Genomic DNA, 24175 nt, shown 5'->3' on the forward strand with positions numbered 1-24175 from the left:
ATGTTGGTCAGGCTGGTCTTGAACTCCTGACCGCAAGTGATCACCCACCTTGGCTTCCCAAAGTGCTGGGATTACAGATGTGAGCCACTGCACCCCGCCTGGTTTCGTTTTGCTAAGTGATCGCATGCTCTGCCCACTTGGAGACTGGAGAATTTAGAGGATAGAAATTTACCTCAACTAGAATTTCTGCTAAACAAATAATTAAATGATACTGTGTGACAAGATATTCTAATTAAAGAATTTAAGATACAAGGTTTTTAGGATGAGTAAATGTAGATAAATACATTAATCTTTTTTTTTTTAATAGCAGCAGCTGGTGTTTTGAATGTAAATGTGAAGAAGGAAATATCTAGTCCAGCAAGACCTTGCTCCTTTGAAGAGGCCATGAAAGGTACCAAGTAGATTATTCTCAAAAATCGTAATTGGGTGCTCCTGTATGTTTTCTCTAGCACACCTTACTGTTTTATTTTCTCTTAAGTACTTACAATACTTTGCAGGGTATCTTTCATATTGTAAAATAAATACGTGTTTAACTTTACTAAATGTAGAGACTTGTTTTCCAATTTGATATTTTTCTTGCTGAATATGTTTATATATATTTTAAAGTACATTGGAATGGAGGAGTTTTGTTTTTTTGTTTTTTGTTTTTTTAATTCCCCAATATTAAAAGTATATGAGGCCGGGCACAGTGGTTCATGCCTGTAATCCCAGCTTTTTGGGAGGCCAAGGCAGGTAGATCATTTGAGGTCAGGAGTTCAAGACCTGCCTGGCCAACATGGTGAAACCCTGTCTCTACTAAAAATACAAAAATTAGCCAGGGGTGGTGGCAGGTGCCTGTAGTCCCAGCTGCTCGGGAGGCTGAGTCAGGAGAATCTCTTTAATCTGGGAGGCAGAGGTTGCAGTGTGCCAAGATCATGCCACTGTACTCCAGCCTGGGTCACAGAGCGAGACCCTGTCTCAAAAAAAAAAAAAAAAAAGGAAAGTAAGGCCAGGCACAGTGGGCCACACCTATAGTCCCGGCACTTTGGGAGACGAAGGTAGGAAGATTACTTGAGTCCAGAAATTTGAGATGATAGATATCCATTGGCTAATAATTAAATGCATCATCTATAGTTATTGCTGAACAGATATGGGCAGCACAGTGAGAAGATTTCTTGTCTCTACCAAAAAAAAATTAAAACAGGCCAGGCACAGTGGCTCACGCCTATAATGCCAGCACTTTGGGAGGCCGAGGCGGGCTGATCACCTGAGGTCAGGCATTCAAGACCAGCCTGACCAACATGGAGAAACCCATTCTCTACTAAAAATACAAAATTAGCCAGGCATGGTGGTACATGCCTGTTATCCCAGCTACTCGAGAAGCTGAGACAGGAGAATTGCTTAAATCTAGGAAGCAGAGATTGCAGTGAGCCGAGATCGTGCCACTGCACTTCAATCTGGGCAACAAAAAACTCCCATCTCAAAAAAAAAAAAAAAAAATAGGCCAGGCGCGGTGGCTCATGCCTTTAATCTCAATACTTTTGGGAAGCTGAGCTTTGCAGATCACCTGAGGTCAGGAGTTCAAGACCAGTCTGGTCAACATGGCAAAACCCCATCTCTACTAAAAATACAAAAAGTATTAGCCTGGCATGGTGATATGTGCCTGTAATCCCAGCTACTCTGGAGGGTGAGGCAAGAGAATCGCTTGAACCCTGGAAGTGGAGGTTGCAGTGAGCCGAGATTGTACCACTGCTCTCTCCAGCCTGGGCAACAGAGCAGGACTCGGTCTCAAAAAAAAAAAAAAAAAAAAAAAAATTATAAACATTAACCGGGCATGGTGGCATGCACCTATCATCCTAGTTATTCATGATACCGAGGTAGGAGGATTGCTTAACCTGAAGAGGTTGAAGCTGGATTGAGCTGTGATCATATCACTGCACTCCAGCATGGGCAAAGGAACAAGACTCTCAAAAACAAAACAAAGCAGAAATTTGTTTTGTTTATGTACCTTTTTGATAAAAAATTTAAATCAGGCTGGGCATGGTGGCTCACACCTATAATCCCAGCACTTTGAGGGGCTGAGGTGGGTGGATCACCTGAGGTCAGGAATCTGAGACCAGCCTGGCCAACATGCTGAAACCTCATCTCTACTAAAAATACAAAATTTAGCTGGGCGTGGTGGTGCGTGCCGGTAATCCCAGCTGCTCGGGAGATTGGGCAGAAGAATTTCTCGAACCCGGGAGGCAGGGATTGCAGTGAGCCGCGATCATGCCACTGCACTCCGGCCTGGGCGACAGAGTAAAACTCTACCTCAAAAAATATATATAAATCACATATGAGAAATAGTTTGGTAAATAGAGATTACTTGAGAAAAAATGCAAGTGTTGGATTGTAATGCATTGACGCCAGCTTGATGTTCTTAGAGCAAATTAATTCTTAATGAGGAGGAGAAAAAAATTAATCTGATATTTTCATTTATAATGTACTACTAAATTGAAGTTGACTAGAAGATTATTATTAAATTAACAAGATGGAACATATCTGACCAACTTAATGTCTGGCCTGGAGACATTTTGGACTGTTTTTGGTGGGACTAGACTTAGATAAAATTGGAACAAGGCCAGATGCAGTGGCTCACGCCTGTAATCCCAGCACTTTGGGAGGCCAAGCTGGTGGATCACCTGAGGTCAGGAGTTTGAGACCTGCCTGGCCAACATGGCAAAACCCTGTCTCTACTAAAAATAAAAAATTAGCCGGGCATGGTGGCATGTGCCTGTAATCCCAGCTGGTTGGGAGGCTGAGACAGGAGAATCGCTTGAATCCAGGAGGCGAAGGTTGTAGTGAGCCCAGATTGAGCCACTGCACTCCAGCTTGGGCAACAGAGTGAGACTCTGGAAAAAAAAAAAAAAAGGATTGGAACATAAATAAAATTAACCTCTGTGACCTTTGTGCATATGACAGTAGAAAGACTTATATCTTTGCATGAGCATTAGACTAAAATGTCCTTTTACTGTTTGTCTTACCAGTAGACATACTTGTCAGTGGTCAGCTGAGGATAGATAAAAGAGTCTTGCTCAACTTACTCTGCCTAGTCTCACTTTCCAGAAAGGGGGAGAAGATAATAAGCATTACTATCTAAATACATTTTAAGAAAAATTGTAGATCTGTTAAGCAGTAACTGTATAGGTGATATATTTATTTATATGTAATTTCTAATTGAATTATAATATAATCTTGTCTGTAAACATGGAAATTTTTAGACCAAAAATAATGTTAATAAAAATATAAGCCAGAAACAGTGGCTAGTGCCTATAATCCCAACTACTCAAGGGATTGAGGTGGGAGGATCACTTGAATCCCGTAGTTTGCGACTGCAGGTACTACACTCCAGCCTGGGTAACAGAATGAGACCCTGCCTCTAATTGAATAAATGAGTGAGTGAATGAATGAATGAATGAATATTTTTAAAAAGAAAAATACAGACTGTATATTTTTATTTTTATTTATTATTATTATTACTTGAGATGGAATCTTGCTTTGTTGCCCAGGCTGGAGTGCAGTGGCATGGTCTCAGCTTACTGCAACCTCCAACCTCTGCCTCCTGCGTTCAAGTGATTCTCCTGGCTCAGTCTCTCCAGTAGCTGAGATTTACAGGTGCCCTGTACCACGCTTGGCTATTTTTTATTTTATTTTATTTTATTTTTTGTATTTTTAGTAGAGACAGGGTTTCACCATGTTGGTCAGGCTGGTCTCGAACTCCTGACCTCGTGGTCCACTTGCCTCCGCCTCCCATATTACTGGGATTACAAGCATGAGTCACTGCACCGGGTCCATATTTTTATTTTTGTAGGATTAACCAAATAATCCACAACAAACTAAATTGACAGTGATAAAGCTAAAGTAAGATTAATTCTTTTCTTCATTCACTCAGCAAACATTTGTTGATTACCTACTGTGCAACAGGCGATAACATCTGCCTTCATGGAGCTCATGATCTAATGAAATTCAAAAGCAAGAATAGTAGTTGACTATTACAGGATCAACTTAAGATAACACCAATGGTTTTAAAAATGTTCTATGGGATATTCTTAGATTACTTTTAAATGCCTGCCCTGTACATGATCTGAAGTTTTGTCTCAGTCCAAATTAAGTTGTAGGCCGAGTGTGGTGGCTCATGCCTATAATCCCAGCACTTTGGGAGGCCTAGCAGGGAGGATCACTTGAGCTCAGGAGTTCAAGACCAGCCTAGGCAACATAATGAGACTCTTGTCTCTACAAAAAAATTTAAAAAATTAGTCAGGCATGGTGGTGTGTGCCTGTAGTCCCAGCTACTTGTGGGGCTGAGGTAGGAGGATTGCCTGAGCCCAGGAGGTGGAGGTTGCAGTGAGGCCTGATTGTACCACTGCACACCCACCAACAGAGAGAGACCCTGTCTCAAATAAAATAAATAAAATAAAATAAAATAAATTAAAATAAAATAAAAATCTGGTGGTTAGGAGAATTGTATTGGTATTAGAATTTAGGTGAAAATAGGTCCAAAGAACTCTTGAATAAATGATTTATTTCTCAAACAGGTAGAATAATAAAACATGGAATGTCAAAAGTTAAATGAGCACTTTCCCCTCTATCAAAATAATCAGTTTTCATAGGAATTAGGTTTTTAGCCAAATGGCTGTGAGGCAAGTTGAAGACAAGAAAATTGCAAATATATTTTTAGATGAAAATATTTACTTTCAGTTTTTTTTTTTTTTTTTTTTTTTTGAGACAGAGTCTTGCTCTGTTGCCTAGCCTGCAGTACGGTAGAGCGATCTCAGCTCACTGCAACCTCCTTCTCCCGGATTCAAGCGATTCTTGTGCCTCAGCCTCCCAAGTAGCTAGGATTTACAGGCATGTGCCACCATGCCTTGCTAATTTTTGTATTTTTAGTAGAGACAGAGTTTCACCATGTCGGCCTGGCTGGTCTCGAACTCCTGGCCTCAAGTAATCCGCCCGCCTCAACCTTCCAAAGTGCTGAGATTACAGGCATGAGCCACCACACTTGGCCTTTCAGCAGCATATTGACTAACAATAACAACAAAAAAAATTTATGAAGGGAGCTATCCAACTTATATACCATGTGCCTTTTTAAAAGCTTTATAGCCAGGATTTCTTCTCGGTATCAAATTAAGAAATTTAACAGCTATGCTTTCTGAAGACTCTTTCCATAGAGCCTCCAAGTGGTAGTAAACTTTTAAATCAGGATTTGGCTATGTGCTCAACTCAGAAGATTGTCATTAGCAGTAGCAGTAGCTACCACTGAGTGCCAGTGCAGACTCAGGTAGACAAAAAAGAAGAAAGAAAAGCAATCAAGGGGGAAAAGTAGATATAGTGGAGTGGTAGAATCTTGCTATATGTTGCCTCTAGGTACAAATCTAGAACTAACTACTCCTCAAAATGGAGGTGGTAGGAGGTGGGAAATAATTTTTCATTTTCCTTGGGAAATTTGGTTTGTAAACCTAAAATAGCCCTTATTTCTGGGGGAAAAAAAAAAGATGTTTAAAGTCCAGTCTAAAAGAGAATTGTGTCCATGTGCCAACTTGTCATATTCAAATTTTCTAATTAGTTTTCTTTTAATTTAGAAAAGCAAAATTTATTGATCACTGGGTGGTATTTTCTAATGAGAAGCTTGAACTTAGTTTAAGAAAGAAGTGCTCTGACAATCTCATAGCCCTTAAGAAGTTCTGAGACTTTATATTGTCAGACAGCTAAATCCTAAGAGAAGAGTGTAGTGGTTGTAATTGAGTAGCTTTATCCTCCTGGAGATTTTTAAGCTGTATCCTATAATATACTCTGGTCAGGTTGGGTAGTATGATTCAAGGCACTTGGAACGGTCTTGGGGAATATAGCCTGGTAATCAAACTGCTTAAGCTTATTATTAATATTTAAGCTATAGTTCCAGGCCCATTCCAGAGGGGTCCCCCAGCCAATGCACTTCATAAAAGGGAAGATACATCTTAATATACCAGTTTTGTATCTCATGCTACCATTATAGCATCAAAAAATAGACATTTAAATCATGACTAATAATAAATTTTAGAATAAAATAGTTGGTAATTTTTGTGATTTTAAACTTTTCTTTTTTTGTGTGTGTATGCAGCAATGAAAACTACTGGATGTAATTTAGATAAGGTAAATATTATTCCTAACGCCCTGATCACTCCACTCATACCAAGCAGTATGATTAAGAGTGAAGATGTTACTCCAATGGAAGTAACAGCAGACAAAAGATCTTCCACTATTTTTAAGGTAAGCTATAATGACTACTGCTCCAACTTCTAACCTCCTATATAAAAATTGCTGTCTTTTACTTTTCCTATTTTTTTCACATTGCTTTTACTTTGGATGTACTTAATGAATTTTGTTGTAAAGAGGGAATGCTTTATACTTCAGCAAAATTGCCCACAAAGTGACTTGCAATACACATTTTGACAAGGGAGGAATTAATATGTTATATGAGATATTAATGAAAGTACTAATTTTAGCATTTTGAGAATTAAGAGGTGTTTTTATTTTTTTCCCAGTCTTTTCCCGTAACTTTCTATTTCTTTTTTTTTACTTGTCTTCTCCCCTGTAATGTTACTGAGGAGCCGCAAAATGGAGATATTTTGATACCTGCTCTTCATGAACCATAAAATTAATGTGTTCTGATTACCCTTAATTCACCTAAGTATATCAATAGCTGATTATTCTACTTCTTTGTTTGACTATCTTTGCTTATAGTACTTTTTAAAAATATATCCCAAGGAAAATGAGGCATCATGTAATGGAGAATTGTAGTCCCATACCTGTTTTCTAAATGATAATAATATAGAGGGGAAAACTGGTCCTGCATATATTTTTAGAACAATAGTGATTTTTTTTCCCCCCTTGAGACGGATGGAGTCTCTCTCTGTCGCCCAGGCTGGAGTGCAGTGGCATGATCTCAGGTCACTGCAAGCTCCGCCTACCAGGTTCACGCCATTTTCCTGCCTTAGCCTCCCGAGTGACTGGGACTACAGGCACCCGCCACCTCGCCCGGCTAATTTTTTGTCTTTTCAAAAGTAGAGACGGGTTTTGACGGTGTTAGCCAGGATGGTCTCGATCTTCTGACCTCGTGATCTGCCCGCCTTGGCCTCCCAAAGTGCTGGGATTACAGGCTTGAGCCACCGTGCCTGGCCAAACAATAGTGATTTTTGATATATGTTACAAACTTATTTAATGTTTATATATTCATATTATTTGGGGATTTTTATGTTTTAGACTACAAAGACAGTCGGATCAACTCAGCAAGCGTTAGAAAACATCTCAAACATAGCAGGAAATGGCTCTTTTTCATCACCATCATCTTCCCACCTACCTTCTGAAAATGAAAAACAGCAGCAGATTCAGCCCAAGGCATACAACCCAGAGACCCTGACAACTATTCAAACCCAGGACATCTCACAGCCTGGTACTTTTCCAGCAGTTTCTGCTTCTAGTCAGCTGCCCAACAGCGATGCATTATTGCAGCAGGCTACACAGTTTCAGACAAGAGAAACTCAGTCTAGAGAGGTATTACAGTCAGATGGCACAGTGGTTAATTTGTCACAACTGACTGAGGCGTCACAACAACAGCAGCAGTCACCACTACAAGAACAAGCACAGACTTTACAGCAGCAGATTTCATCAAATATTTTTCCATCACCAAATAGTGTGAGTCAGCTTCAGAATACTATTCAGCAGCTGCAAGCAGGGAGTTTTACAGGCAGTACTGCTAGTGGCAGCAGTGGAAGTGTTGACTTGGTCCAGCAAGTTTTAGAGGCACAGCAACAGTTATCTTCAGTTTTATTTTCTGCTCCAGATGGTAATGAGAATGTTCAAGAGCAGCTTAGTGCAGATATTTTTCAACAAGTCAGTCAAATTCAGAGTGGTGTAAGCCCTGGAATGTTTTCCTCAACAGAGCCAACGGTCCATACCAGACCAGATAATTTATTACCTGGAAGAGCTGAAAGTGTTCATCCACAGTCTGAAAACACGTTATCTAATCAACAGCAGCAGCAACAACAACAGCAAGTGATGGAATCTTCAGCCGCAATGGTGATGGAGATGCAACAGAGTATCTGCCAGGCAGCTGCCCAGATTCAGTCAGAATTATTCCCTTCAACTGCTTCAGCAAATGGAAACCTTCAGCAATCGCCAGTTTACCAGCAGACTTCTCACATGATGAGTGCATTGTCTACCAATGAGGATATGCAAATGCAGTGTGAATTGTTTTCTTCTCCTCCTGCAGTTTCTGGAAATGAAACTTCTACAACCACCACACAGCAGGTTGCAACCCCTGGCACTACCATGTTTCAGACATCAAGTTCAGGAGATGGAGAAGAAACTGGAACACAAGCAAAACAGATTCAAAACAGTGTCTTTCAGACCATGGTCCAAATGCAACATAGTGGGGACAATCAACCTCAAGTTAACCTTTTTTCATCCACAAAAAGTATGATGAGTGTTCAGAATAGTGGTACCCAGCAACAAGGTAATGGTTTATTCCAGCAAGGGAATGAGATGATGTCACTTCAATCTGGAAATTTTTTGCAGCAGTCTTCTCATTCACAGGCCCAACTTTTTCATCCTCAGAATCCTATTGCCGATGCTCAGAATCTTTCCCAGGAAACTCAAGGTTCTCTCTTTCATAGTCCAAATCCTATTGTCCACAGTCAGACTTCTACAACCTCCTCTGAACAAATGCAGCCTCCAATGTTTCACTCTCAAAGTACCATTGCTGTGTTACAGGGCTCTTCAGTTCCTCAAGACCAGCAGTCAACCAACATATTTCTTTCCCAGAGTCCCATGAATAATCTTCAGACTAACACAGTAGCCCAAGAAGCATTTTTTGCAGCACCGAACTCAATTTCTCCACTTCAGTCAACATCAAACACTGAACAACAAGCTGCTTTCCAACAGCAAGCTCCAATATCACACATCCAGACCCCTATGCTTTCCCAAGAACAGGCACAACCCCCCCAGCAGGGTTTATTTCAGCCTCAGGTGTCCCTGGGCTCCCTTCCACCTAATCCAATGCCTCAAAGCCAACAAGGAACCATGTTCCAGTCACAGCACTCAATAGTTGCCATGCAGAGTAACTCTCCATCCCAGGAGCAGCAGCAACAGCAGCAACAGCAGCAGCAACAGCAGCAGCAACAACAACAGGGCATTTTATTCAGTAATCAGAATACCATGGCTACAATGGCGTCTCCAAAGCAACCACCACCAAACATGATATTCAACCCAAATCAAAATCCAATGGCTAATCAGGAGCAACAGAACCAGTCAATTTTTCACCAACAAAGTAATATGGCCCCAATGAATCAAGAGCAACAGCCCATGCAATTTCAGAGTCAGTCCACAGTTTCCTCACTTCAGAACCCAGGTCCTACCCAGTCGGAATCATCACAGACCCCCTTGTTCCATAGCTCTCCTCAGATTCAGTTGGTACAAGGGACACCTAGTTCTCAAGAGCAGCAAGTAACACTCTTCTTATCTCCAGCATCCATGTCTGCCTTGCAGACCAGTATAAATCAACAAGATATGCAACAGTCTCCTCTTTATTCCCCTCAGAACAACATGCCTGGAATTCAAGGAGCCTCATCTTCGCCTCAACCACAGGCTACTTTATTTCACAACACAGCAGGAGGCACAATGAACCAACTACAGAATTCTCCTGGCTCATCTCAGCAGACATCAGGAATGTTCTTATTTGGCATTCAAAATAGTAAGAAACTCTTAATTTTTCATTACTTAATTGGTCATCATTATTATTAGAAGAAAGCAGAGTGCAGTGGTGCAATCTTGACTGATTGCACCCTCTGCCTCCCAGTTTCAGGTGATTCTCCTGCCTCAGCCTCCTGAGCAGCTGGGATTACAGGTTTGCACAACACACCCAGCTAATTTTTGTATTTTTGTTAGAGACGGGGTTTCACCATGTTGACCAGGCTGGTGTCGAATTTTTGACCTCAAGTGATCTGCTGGCCTCGGCCTCCCAAAGTGCTGGGATTACAGGTGTGAGCCACCGCACCTGTCCTGTACAGTTGTTTTAAGAGTGTAGATTGTAGTTAGAACTCTATCACCTATAGACTATGAGATCTTGTACAAGTTATTTGGCTTTTATGGGTCTCAATTCTCTCATTTAAAATGGTGATAATAGGCCGGGCGCCTATGTATAAAAATGTGTGTTTGCCATTTTAAGCTATAAACTTAAAAGGAAAACGAAGTAAGAATGACAGATAATATTTTAGCCAATTGAAGTCAGTAGTTTCTAAGGAGGTAGAAACCCATCTTTAGGCCGGGCGCAGTGGCTCAAGCCTGTAATCCCAGCACTTTGGGAGGCCGAGACCAGCGGATCACGAGGTCAGGAGATCAAGACCACCCCAGCTAACACGGTGAAACCCAATCTCTACTAAAAAATACAAAAAAAAAAAAAACCTAGCTGGGCGAGGTGGCGGACGCCTGTATTCCCAGCTACTCGGGAGGCTGAGGCAGGAGAATGGTGTAAACCCGGGAGGCGGAGCTTGCAGTGAGCTGAGATCCGGCCACTGCACTCCAGCCTGGGCGACAGAGCAAGACTCCGTCTCAAAAAAAAAAGAAACCTGCCGGGCTCGGTGGCTCACGCCTGTAATCCCAGCACTTTGGGAGGCCGAGGCGGGCGGATCACAAGGTCAGGAGATCGAGACCACGGTGAAACCCTGTCTCTACTAAAAATACAAAAAATTAGCCAGGCGCGGTGGCGGGTGCCTGTAGTCCCAGCTACTCGGGAGGCTGAGGCAGGAGAATGGCGGGAACCTGGGAGGCGGAGCTTGCAGTGAGCCGAAGTCGCGCCACTGCACTCCAGCCAGGGGGACAGAGCCAGACTCCGCCTCAAAAAAAAAAAAAAAAGAAACCCATCTTTAATGTTAATATACCAAGGAATTTATATAGGACTTTTGATATTTAAGCAAAGTTGTATTTTTAGACTGCTTAAAGGAAACCTAAGATGAATTCCAGTGCCAATCTGTGAAAACTTTTTTCTTGGACTGTCAGGTGCCTAACTTTTAGTAATGTACAAAGAGAATGCAGTAATGAATTTGCCCCAACAACTAATATCTTTTCATGAATCTTCACTAACCAGATACCTTCTATTTTCAATGTCTCTGCAGACTGTAGTCAGCTTTTAACCTCTGGACCAGCTACATTGCCTGATCAGTTGATGGCCATAAGTCAGCCAGGCCAACCACAAAATGAGGGCCAGCCACCTGTGACAACACTTCTTTCTCAGCAAATGCCAGAGAATTCTCCACTGGCATCCTCTATAAACACCAACCAGAACATCGAAAAGATTGATTTGCTTGTTTCGTTGCAAAACCAAGGGAACAGCTTGACTGGCTCCTTTTAACTGGATATGTAAGTATTGCATTTTGGCTTCTTATTGGAAAGCATCAGATTTTATTCTTAACAGATTTAGGTTAAGTAATAGTAGTTTACTTCTAAACTTTTAAAATGTGACTTCCTCACAAGATGATACTTTTTTACTCTGCATAAAATTATTCTGAATGATAGCTTATGGTCATATAGTTAATACAGACCAAACATCCCTAGTCCAAAAATCCAAAATCCAAAATGCTCTGAAATCCGAATCTTTTTGAGTGCTGACATGACATCTCAAGTGGAAAATTCCACACCTGACCTCATATGATAGGGTCATAGTCAAAATGCAGGCTCACAACATGCAGTTGATTTGGTGTCCCTGAGGGAAAAAAAGATTTTCCCAGCTCCCTTCAGCTGTGATAGATCTTTTTAGGTGTATATGAAACAGAAGTGAATTACATGTTTGGACTTGTGTCTTATTCCCAAGATATCTCATTGTGTGTATGTACATATTCCAAAATCCAAAAAAGAAATCGGAAATACTTCTGATCCCAAGCATTTTAGATAAGGGATATTCAACCTATATTGGAAATTCCTTCTGCTTCTGAGCTTCTTTGCCTTGGAATAACAAAACATCTGATGAGTATGCACAGTGTGTTTCCTCTGTACTATATATTGGATATAATCATCCCTTCCTCCAGAAATAAATATTGAGTCAGAAAAGTCTGTGGAAGATCAAATATGAAAAAGTTTTACTTATAGTACCATAATATACTTTAGGATCATTCAGGGTGTCAGACACTTTATAAATACTTCCCTCCCTCGTAAGTTACATTAAACTTTTTCTCTTTTTTAGAAATTCCATGAAGAAAATCCTGATTCCAAGATGTCCTGAGATCTTGTGGTTCCATGAGAATTATTATTTTAAAAACAAAACAAAATATGAAAAACTGTATTTGAGTAAATTGATAGATTTTATTCTGACTGCAAAAGAGCACACCTATGCTGCTTGTTGCAGTGACTAACCACAAATGTTAACATCTTCATATTTTATATTCCTAATAACAGTGATGACTGAGAATCTATTTGAGTTTCCAGCTGGCAGAATTAATTGTTATTATTTTCCTAGGCGCAATTTCCTTAAACGTACAGTTTAAATTAAAGGCTGGACCACTCAGTTATTATTGCTATTAGAAAATAATATATCATGTTTACTTTCGTTCTTCATTATTTTCTTTCCTGCATTGTTTTAGTCAAGTAATGGCTTTTGAAAAAGTAAAGTTCAATAGTAACTAAGGTGGTGATTTTTTTCAATATAAAAGGCACAGCTGTTGGCCAAAGTGAAGGAATCTTTTTTCAGTTTTATTGGAGAAACTGAAGGGGTAACATTCTAACAAGTAAACTGTATATGCAGATAAAAGAACTCTTGATTTAACACAAAGGCAGATGATACACTTAGAAAACTGGGAACAGCTGGAATGCCATTGATTTTATTTTTTCAGAGAGTTGTTCGTTGTCTGGGTTTCTACTAAGGGGTTTAGCCATAACTGTGCATAGAAAAATAATTATCTTTATCTGTAAAAAATGAAGGGGATAATATATGATAAATTATGTTCTGATATCCTCCTACAGTAGTTTAAATTGACAGAAAAATTTGAGTGTTTTATTCTTAACCCAGTCTTAGGCTGGTGTTCCCTTTTTATATACATCTATATTACTTTTCACCTCTTTTTCACTTTACTTTAGAGAACTATTGATATACTACTGGCTTTATGACCCTGTAGCATCTTTGGCCACTTTAATCTAGGGTGACCTAGCAGTCCTGCAGCACAGGGCAGAAAGTACTGTCTTAGGAATTATTGGGAGTTAATTCCTGAGAAACAACACATTTTTCCCCATGAACGGTGCTGTTCTGAAGTCTTCAAATTTTTCCCTCTAATAGGAAACAGTATAAATTTTAATTTAAAAAAAAGGCAAACTAAAATTTCTTGAAACATCACTTCTCCCTGATCTGCAGTGAGTATAAATTCACTTGTCACCTCAGTGCTTTACAGTTTGAAGTGGTCACTTACCTGATGGTTCCCACAAGCCTTAGGCTTTACAGGGTCATATCATTGACTTAAAATGAAGAATTAACTTGTGTTACATCTATAAAGAGCAAAATAACACACTCCAGAACTTGGCAGTTGTAGCATTAGTTATACAGTTTTGGGCGTTGTTGCCACCCGTGGGATGCCTGCTTCTCACTACCACCTGTGTCTGGACACATGCTTATGTCTCATTTTCCTTTTGGCATGTGGAAAGCTGTCAATGCAGTGTAAGGCCAACGTGTGTGTGGCTTCTATGTGTTGATATAATGTTTTGGTATCCTTGTCCGTTTCATTTATTTTTTAAGTGTACAAAAAATAACCTGTTAATTGTTGAAGGCTAACTTTCTGTTCTTTTTTTTTTTTTTTTTCCTATCCTGTACATTTAGTTGAACTGTGTGGAATAGTGGTGTTGGTTTTGTTTATACAGCCAGATTTTTCCTTCTTTTTTTTTTTTTTTTTTTTTGGTGATGATCTTCCTTTGTTCTTTGAATGTGCTCTTTTGTCTTTTTCTCTTTTTTCTCACGTTTTCTTCCCTCCACCTCTGCCCCTTTCTTTCTTTCTCTCTCTGATTGAGAGGCATTGAATTACGTTTTCAGTAGTACAGGCTTCTTGCCGATATGAAGGGAACTTTTCAGAAAGAGACCTACTCTGGGTCATTTAATTTTGAATACAGTTTTCAATCGTTCAAGTTTTGGATGGTTTATATCTAATGTGTGTTTCATTTTTTTGGAAAGCTATATTTTGTATTTAGGAAATGGTATACTATTTTGCTATTTGTACTGAGTGAGTACATTGGCATAAATATAGAAATTTATATATATACATATATATAAACTATTCTTTTTTGCCACACATTTTTGTGGTAAATTTGTGAGTTTGTCTGATGTTCTACCACAACGTGGCGTCTGATAACAGTGAGGGGGGGTGGGGTTTGTTATGTCTTTATTGAGTATTTAAGTATCTTTTGAAACAAATGACCTGTTCATCTGTGGCCATTCCATCAGGCAGTTCCTTGATGTTAGTAGTGGGCTAAAGGCAGCTTACTGTGTGTTTGCTGGAGCTTTCACTCAGCCAAGTGTTAAGAGTCAGGAAACCCATTGAGGCAATTGCGTGAAATGGTGTTTCACAAGAATGAGCCATTCAGTCTTTGCTCACTATATATTTAATATTTTATTATTGTTGTTATTGTTATTATTAATTGGCTTTCTGTATTCTATGCCTTTTATTTATAAAGACACTAAGAAAACCCATGTTTGTAATTTTAATAACATTTTTCCCATCTTGTAATATCCAGAGCTACTTTATAAATTCTCTGAACCAAAAGTATTTTCCTCAGTGTATCTCTTCTCCCCCAGCCCCTATTGGGAAAAATTACCCAGTATAGTTCAGGTTATGAGGAGGATCAGCCACACAATCCAGTGCTTCAGTTTGAAAATGTAGAACTCTAACCCTAAAGTAGGGTTAATTGAAATTTCAGACAAAGCAAACCCAGCAGGTATAAAAAGAAGTAGTAGAAATAAAAATCTGTAAGTTATTTTTGAATTTTCTGAACTTTTTTCTAAGAGATTACATAGGAGACTAAAGAAATCTATCTGTTCACCAAGTTCTAATTAGGATGATTGTTAATACAGAACTGTGGATGAAGTGGCAACTGGCTTGTGTGCTGACTTCTGTGGTTTAGCAAGGGGTTTATTGTTATCAAATGCTGATTGGCAATGCCAAGTCACTGGGACCAATTTTCTGTTTTATAATATCTAAGTTTAGAACAGAATATATACCTGAACTGTAGTGGTTTGATTGGATGGAGGCAGAAAACCCGATTTTTATTCTCATAAATTTTGTGGTTATTTATACAAGGGCTGTGCTATGCTACCATATTCTTGTTCAATAATAATAGGTTTGTTGTTGTTTTTTTTTACATTGTTAAATGTTCCTTACCCCTAAAGGTCAATGTTAAGTACAACGTTCTGAAAATACAATTTGGCTACAAAGAGTATTCATCTTCTTTGAAGCTCAGTGGTTGATATTTGTGCTAATAATGCAATTTCCTGATTACTGTTTCAAGTTATAGCTACATATGGGAGAGACTCAGTGAGCCAGCAAAGGCCATAGAAACAACAATTTATTAAACGTATTTATGGCAGAAGGACCTAAATAAACTGTGAGCCACCTTTTCTTCTTTATATTGTTACATTTAATTGTTCTAGCTTTCAGCAACTCACATTAACGCTTGGAGCTTCTCTCTCTCTCTCTCTCTTTCTCTCTGTGTGTGTGTGTGTGTGTGTGTGTGTGTGTGTGTGTGTATGTGTGTGATTCCTTATTGTCATTCCATTATATATCCACACCAACACCAACATGGGTGAAGATCATTCGAAGTCATATTTTGCCTCTAAGCTTGATCATGTTACCTTTATGATTAAAGTATCGTGTTATTTAGCCAGTGCAAATCTGTTTTAAAACAAATCGTTTTAAAAAAAGAATAAGTTTTTAAGGGCTTTATTATAGAAGAAGTATTAATGAAGGACTTTCCTTCCTCCCTCCCTTTCCTCCCCTCCCTGCCTCCCTTCCTTCCTTCTTCCCTTCCTCCCTGCCTTCTTCGTTTCTCCTTCCCTTATTCCTCCCTCCCTCCTTTCTCCCTTCCTTCCTTCCATCCATCCTTCCTTGCCTTTTATTTTCATTTTTTGTAATATCACATGTGCTGTAGTTTGGAAGTTTATTCTAGTGCATTTCTTGCCCATCAGAACCTCAGCTAATCTACCTAGGAAAAATAGTATCAAAGGAAATGAGGAAGTTGTATCTGAGTCCCTCTAGAACTAAGATAATTCTTTTTGACCATTTAAGCCTTTATAAATGCTTGTTTTAGGAAAGTGAATCTGTTAGATGCATCAACAAATAATGACCAGGATAAAATGATTTAATAATTAAAGACTCAAAGTCACCATGGTTATACATTTTCACCATACATAGTAATCTTATAATTTTTCATTTTTCTGATGAAAATTTCTCTTCCAATATCTGTTTCCTAATTGATTTTTAAAATTAATTAGCTTTCCTCTGCTTTATGACCATAGGTTTTATCCCTAACCAAGACAGCTGTCTTATATCTGCATGCCTTAGACTGTGTGGAGGGACTCCATGAAGAAAGACCATAGGTTAGAAAAATAACTGCCTATGAATCTCATAATATGTATTAAAAAGAGGTTTTCTTCTCTGCTTGTTAGTGTCACTAGAGCAAAATTGTAGAGATAATGCTCATGATATAATAAATATCAGAGTAATATCTACAGTATCATTTGTGGATGGTCCCAGTGCTCTAGTTACTTTACTTCTTTTTTTTTTTTTTTTTTTTTTGGAGACGGAGCCTTGCTGTGTCTCTCAGGCTAGAGTGCAGTGTGCGATCTCTGCTCACTGCAACCTCTGCCTCCCGGGTTCAAGCGATTCACCTGCCTCAGCCTCCCGAGTAGCCAGGATTACAGGCACCCTCCACTAGGCCCAGCTAATTTTTTTGTATTTTTTTAGTAGAGACGGGATTTTGCCATGTTGGCCAGGCGGGTTTCTAACTCCTAACACAATGATCCACCTGCCTCGGCCTCCTAAAGTGCTAGGATTACAGGCATGAGCCACCACATCTGGCCTAATTACTTCTTCAATCCCCATTTATTTTTATGCCATTCTATTTTATGCCATTTATTTTATGCCATTTTAGCCTCATTTACTAATAAAATTATGTTTTTACTTTCTCTTTCAGGAAATTTTTTAAATGAGTATTTTATATCTAGATCAAATGCTATGGAAAAGTGCCTTTTTATCATTTATAATTTTATTCTTCACTATTTCCAAAAACACATAAACAAATAGTTTCAATAGGTCCCAGCTTTCACTTTTTCCATTTAACCCTTCTTTTCTCCATTTCTTTCCTTTGGCTTAAGAATGGAAGAAAAGGTACATTACTAGAATTGTTTCTTTGGGGGGAGAGGGTAAAAGATTACAGAATTAGACTGTTCAAGCTTTATATAAATTAAGTTTGCCTTCATCTCAACCAGCTAATGGTAGGTCTTATCTGAATACTGATGAGAATTTTAGCATCTGTGAAACTCCATGCACATAGATGTGTGTAAATTTCAGGAAGAAAGTGTTTAAAGCATTTTCTCTGAAGTTAATTAGATGGAAATAAATCACTAAAACATAGTTTAGGTAAAGCCTGCTTATGTCACTTTTTTTTTTAACTAGACTGGGCAAAGTTGTTTATGTCAGTGTACTTCTCGTCTGTCCTCAGTTAATTTACCTAGAAGAAAAAGTGTCAAAGGAAATGAGAAAAAAGTTATATTTGAGTCCCTCCAGACCTAAGGTAATTCCTTTTGATCAGATAAAGTTGGATGGAGTGCCTTGGTTTTTGTTAATTTTGCCTGTATTCCAGCTCCTTACCATGGTGGTGGTGCTTGAAGAAAGAGCCATCAGCAACAGGTCAGGATAGTTGTACCTTTGAGATAGGGCTGCTTTCCCCATGCTAGTATTTCTGTGACTGTTAGTGGCACTGAGGACTGCAAACTTTTATGCAATATTCTTAATACCCTATTGATATTATGCACTTTAATCATTCCAAAGAAGCCAAGAATGCTGTATAGTAATGATTCCTTCCTAACAAATTCATCTTAACTCTTTAGAATATTATGTTCCTTTTCTTTTGGATAGCCAACTTGGTATAAATGTTATATGGATTTTTCTAAAATGACTGTGTAGGACTTAAGACTTTGAAATGTAATTTACTATAAGGGGAAATGATTACGCTTTAGCAGATTATTTTAGAAACATTCAGCTTGCTAACCTACATGTTTGGGAATTCATTAAAACCAGTTGTCTTTCTATATATTTTGTGCCATGCGTATAAGAACATTACAATATATCTTTTTCTACATATGTAGTACGTGCAAACCAGTGGTTCTCAGAGTATGGTTCTCAGCCCACCAGCTAGTATCAGTATCACCTGGGAACTAGTTAGAAATGTAAATTCTTGGGCCCCATCCCAGACCTACTGAGTCAGAAACTCTGGAATAGGGCCCAGCAATCTGTTTTCACAAGCCCTCCAGGTGATTCTGATGCACACTTTAAAGTTTAGGAACCACTGGTCTAAGACTCTATTGAGATGTAGAGAGTTTTTCTTCCACTGAGACTGATACAGTTATACATTGTTCTTTATGTAAATTCAGCTTAACCTGGTTATCTATAATCTTTTATTGGCAAAGATAATTTATTCTCAGTACTGCCTATAGAGAGATAGTGTATTTTATGTACATACACAATTAGTCTAATTCTTGATAATTCAGTTAATTTAGTTTGGCATTTTCCTACCACTTACTAAAAAGTTTACATTAAATGACTGATTTAAATATATAGGTGCAGTGTTCTATGTTTAATTGTTATGACATTTAAGTAGCTAATATAATTGACCGGTGCTAAAGTCTCCTGTTTATCCTTAAAATGGGTACATTATGGGCAGTGTAATACAAGCTTTCTTTTCATTGCCTAGTACTTTACCAGCAGACCACAGTTTTGCTCTGGCTAGACCAACCCTCAGAACAAAATCATCATTCCTTGTATTTGTATTTGTATCTGAGATAGTAAACGAGATGGCTGACCAGGTCAACATGGCACCTTATTTTTTTAATAGGTAAAACTTCTTCAAAAGTAACTTGCTTTGTATAAGAACTAAGCTATCAGTAGAGATTTAGCTATCCTTGGAGCTTATGTTTCAGACAAGAATTATTTACTAAAATAAATAATAAACAAGATAATGCATTATACAATTTGGGCATTTCTCCTTTCTCAAGTGTATGCATCAATATAAACTAACCACAAGATAGGTAGATTGATTCATTTCATTTTAATCTCCTTGTGTAATTCAGTACCTCCATAATTGTTCTAATCTTCTTCCCACTGTTTACAAATTACCAGTTAGTTAACTCATGAAAGAAAAATTCACATTTCAGAATAAAAATAAATGTATACTCACTTTATAAAAATCACTGCTGTCTTTCCTTAATACTAGCAGTGGAAATGTAAGTGGCTTACTCTACAATTTTGGTGCTGGCAAATACATAGGCAAACTGTTGGGAGCTGCTCTAGCTACATTCCTCCCTTCTTATTCCCTTTTTCTCTTCCCCACTTTATTACATAATATATTCCTGTACCCAAAACATTCTACCACAGTTCTGTTTGACTCCCACTTGTAATACCTCCTTAAAAAAATTCTGTGTTTAACCATATGACCCTGCTTGCTTACTCATATTCTCCCTCCCTCTGCCCTTCCTTTCTCTCTCTTCCAGAAGTCATCTGCCTGGTTTGAAATATTTTGCAGGGATTGCTTATTATTATTATTTTAGCTGATGAACCTCAGGACAACATATACACACACTTACACACATACATACACACACACAAAAGCTGTTTGAAGAGTGGGCTTGGAATCAGATTTCTGTGTCCAGTAAAAACCTTTCCTGCACAGAAGTCATTGTGACTTAAGTAGTTACAGACTGATTCTAGTGAACTTGATCTAATTTCTTTTGATCTAATGAATGTATCTACTCACATTGTTTCCTTTTAATTGATAAGCTCCAAGTAGTTGCTAATTTTTTGACAACTTTAACTGAGTTTCATTCACTTCTTTTACTTAGTGTTTTAAATATACTATCAAGAATTTCATTAACCTGTTCTCAAGCGGTTTAGCTACCATTCTGCCATTTTTAATTTTTGTTTAATTTTATTTGCTTGAGCACACTGATCAACCACTGAACTGCCTTCTTCCATTGTCCTGCAATGATATAAGGGTTACATTTTTGTGTATATGGCTTTCATAGTTGGGATTTCAGAGCACTGATACCAGATATTTTCAGTTTGTTCTCTGGGGGAATTTCATTTGCATCTATGTTTTTAGCTATCTGTGATAACTTGTTAAATATTAAAAAGATATTTTGCTTCTATTGGAACATTTGTATACTCGCAACTATATTTCTGTAAACAGCTGCAGTCAAAAATAAAACACTGAAAGTTTTCATTTTGCAGTGGATAGCTGTCTTTTTTTCCTCAAACTTTGTGAATGGAATTGTGTGCATGAATGACAGTTTTGAGCAGCATGAGTATGTGGCTGAAATTATAAAATCATTAGGGAGGAGGTGTGAAATATCGACATATTTCTAAGTAGTTATTTTGTGCCTACCATTTTGTCAGGCAGAGTATAAGTGACTCAGTGTGACAGAATTTTTGTTTTACTTAATTTAAATGCTTCATGTTTAGTAAAGCAATACATGTACATGGAGGTGCTTTTGATGAAAACCAAGTCTCCCCATCCCTCAGTCTCATGCCCAGAGACAATCTCTATTTATTCTTTTGGTGGTATTTCTACATCTCTAAATTAGTGCATATCAGAGTGTGGTACACAACTAACTGCGGTACATGGATAAACACTATTTTTAAACTTACATGTATAAGTGTTTTGATGTGTAATAGAAAAAAATGTAGGCTGGGTGCAGTTGCTCACGCCTGTAATCCCAGCACTTTGAGAGGCCGAGGCAGGCAGATCACCTGAGGTCAGGAGTTCGAGACCAGCCTGGCCAACATGGTGAAACCCCATTTCTACTAAAAATACAAAAAATAGCTGGGCACAGTGGCGGGTGCCTGTAATCCCAGCTACTTGGGAGACTGAGGTAGGAGAATCGTTTGAACCCGGGAGGTGGAGGTTGCAGTGAGCGGAGATCACACCATTGCACTCCACACTGGGCAACAGGGCGAGACTCCATCTAAAAAATAAAAAATAATAATGTGTCTACCTACCAGAGTGAAGGAAAAAGTGAGTCAAATTAAAGAAAAATATTAAATCACTGGGCTCGGTGGCTCATACCTCTGTAATCCCAGCTACTCAGGAGGCTAAGACAGGAGGATCACTTGAGGTCAGGAGTTGGAGACCAATCTGAGCAACATAGCAAGATCCTGTCTCTTTTTTTTTTTTTTTTTTTTTTTTGAGACGGAGTCTCGCTCTGTCGCCAAGGTTGGAGTGCAGTGGCTGGATCTCGGCTCACTGCAAGCTCTGCCTCCCGGGTTCACGCCATTCTCCTGCCTCAGCCTCCCGAGTAGCTGGGACTACAGGCGCCAGCCACCTCGCCCAGCTAGTTTTTTGTATTTTTTAGTAGAGACGGGGTTTCACCGTGTTAGCCAGGATGGTCTTGATCTCCTGACCTCGTGATCCGCCTGTCTCGGCCTCCCAAAGTGCTGGGATTACAGGCTTGAGCCACCGCGCCCGGCCTATTTTTTTTTTTTTTTAATGTTTAAATGAAAGGAAAAAGGAAGAAAAATACTTAAAAAGAAAAATAATAAATGCTAATACAGATACATGGGTATCATGAAAATTGTGTCTAACTGAATCTTAAAAGACATTGCTTTAGACAGTATACTTATACCTTCTTATCAAATATAGACAGTATCTGTTGATTCTATGAAGGAGTGACAATTTTTAATATATTTAAATATATATATATCTAAATGAGTTGTTATGATTATATATATGTTTTGTTTTGTTTTGTTTTTTAACAATGCTGCTGTTCTAAATACAGTATTCTTTGCCAAGCATGGTGGCTCATGCTTGTAATCCCAACATTTTGGGAGGTCAAGGCAGGAGGACTACTTGAGCCAGCCTGGGAGTTCAAGACCAGCCTGGGCAACAAAATGAGACTTCGTATATACAAAACATAAAATGATTAGCCAGGCATGGTGGCACGCACCCATAGTGCCAGCTACCCAGGAGGCTAAGGTGAGAGGATCACTTAAGTCCAGGAGTTTGAGGCTGCAGTGAGTTATCATAAGTGGGCAACCGGCTGAGCATGCAAAGGACTCAGGTCTCTCTTCCTATTTTAAAGTCACCAGTTGCCCACTTATGATAACTCATTAATCCATGAGTAGTGGGTTAATCTATTCATGAGGACAGAGCCCTCCCTCATGATTTTTTTTTTTTTTTTTGAAATGGTTTCACTCTGTTACCCAGGTTGGAGGGCAGTGGCACAATCACGGCTCACTGCAGCCTCTTCCGGACTCAAGCAATCCTCCCACCTCAGTCCCTACCCTGAGTAGCTGGGACTACAGGTATACCCCACTACACCTGGCTAAGTTATGCGTTTTTTGTAGAGATAGAGTTTCACCATGTTGCCCAGGCTGGTCTTGAAGTCCAGGGCTCCAGTGATCTGTCTGCCTTACCTCCCAAAGTGCTAGGTAGGATTACAGGTGTGAGCCACCATGCTGGCCCTCAGTCACCTCTTAAAAGGCCCCACCTCTCAATTCTGCCACACTGGGGATTAAATTTCAACTTGAGTTTTGGAGGGGATAAATATACAAACATAGCATTTTGACTTTTTCAAAGATATCCCTTTGTCGTCAGCATCAAAACTCTTCCTCTCTCTGAGTCATTTCTATTGACATATAAATTTGTTGTAATGTCTCTGATCTCTTTTTAAAAATTTGTTCTTTGATCACACAGCCTCCTCCACACTATTTCTATTCCTCTCCTTCCATTCTCTCTTAAACCCATTCAAATCAGGCTTTCATCACGCCACTCTACTGAAATGGTGCTTTGTCAATGTCATCAATGAATGGGTTCCACATGGCCAAGTCCAGTGGTCACTTCCCAGGCCTTGTCTTGCTTGACTTGTCAGCAGTATTTGACACACCTGATCATTCCCTCTTTCAAACACTTTCTTTTTTTTTTTTTATTTCTTGGAGACGGAGTTTCACTCTTGTTGCCCAAGCTGGAGTGCAGTGGCGTGATCTCAGCTCACTGCAACCTCCACCTCCTGGTTCAAGCGATCCTCCTGCTTCAGCCTCCCTAGTGGCTGGTATTACAGGCACGCACCACCACGTCCGGCTAATTTTTTCTATTTTTAGTAGAAACGGGGTTTCACCATGTTAGCCAGGCTGGTCTCGAACTCCTGACCTCAGGTGATCCACCCTCCTCAGCCTCCCAAAATGCTGGGATTACAGGCGTGAGCCACTGCCCCTGGCATCTTCAAACACTTTCTTCGCTTGACTTTCATGACACCACACTCAGCTCTCCTGCATCCCTGAACACTGGTTTTTTGTTTGTTTGTTTTTTTCATGTCAGATGGGAAAATGTACTGACATCATAACAAGGTTCAAGGGTGGCACATCTCACACATGCACGTGAACACCCAAACATCTCACACTTAGGAACTACAAAAGGATCTGACCACTGCTTTTCACTCTCATCTTCACCTCCTAACATTGTCGAGCCCCAGAGGTAAATCATCAAATCTCTTCTCTCAAAACTCAATGAGATTGATCCCAGCCAATCTCATTGCTTTCAACACCATCTATATGTTGAAGATTCCCAAATGTGCATCTCCAGCCATAACTTCTGCCTTAACTCCAGGTTCCTCCTATCCAACTGCCTACTTGTCAGCCTCACCTGGCTGTCTTAATAGACGTCTCTTATTTTTTGGAGACAGAGTCTCACTCTTACCACCTAGGCTGGAGTGCAGTGGCACGATCTCAGCTCACTGAAACCTCCACCTCCCAGGTTCAAGCAGTTCTCCTGCCTCAGCCTCCTGAGTAGCTGGGATTACAGACAACGAGCCACCACACCCAGCTAATTTTTTAAATTTTTAGTAGAGATGGGGTTTCCTGACGTCTGGTGATCCACCCGCCTCAGCCTC

At 39.3% G+C, this 24175-nt stretch overlaps 1 protein-coding gene across 2 annotated transcripts in view; it reads left to right on the forward strand.

Annotated features, from left to right (window-relative positions):
- NFAT5 (nuclear factor of activated T-cells 5, tonicity-responsive) overlaps window positions 1-13336 on the forward strand; it is a 149825-nt gene extending 136489 nt beyond the window's left edge. The window contains exons 10-14 of one of the 2 annotated variants that reach the window (XM_011976699.1): window positions 311-391; window positions 6116-6264; window positions 7258-9745; window positions 11166-11409; window positions 12230-13336. In XM_011976699.1, the coding sequence (XP_011832089.1) occupies window positions 311-391; window positions 6116-6264; window positions 7258-9745; window positions 11166-11401 (2954 nt within the window). In that variant the 3' untranslated portion in view covers window positions 11402-11409; window positions 12230-13336. Of the gene's footprint in view, window positions 1-307; window positions 392-6115; window positions 6265-7257; window positions 9746-11165; window positions 11410-12229 lie in introns of both variants that reach the window. The other variant, XM_011976697.1, reaches the window with a different exon arrangement.
- The last annotated feature ends 10839 nt before the right edge of the window (window positions 13337-24175 follow it).

The sequence above is a fragment of the Mandrillus leucophaeus genome, unplaced genomic scaffold (assembly GCF_000951045.1).
Source record: "Mandrillus leucophaeus isolate KB7577 unplaced genomic scaffold, Mleu.le_1.0 Scaffold17, whole genome shotgun sequence".
Taxonomy (NCBI): domain Eukaryota; kingdom Metazoa; phylum Chordata; class Mammalia; order Primates; family Cercopithecidae; genus Mandrillus; species Mandrillus leucophaeus.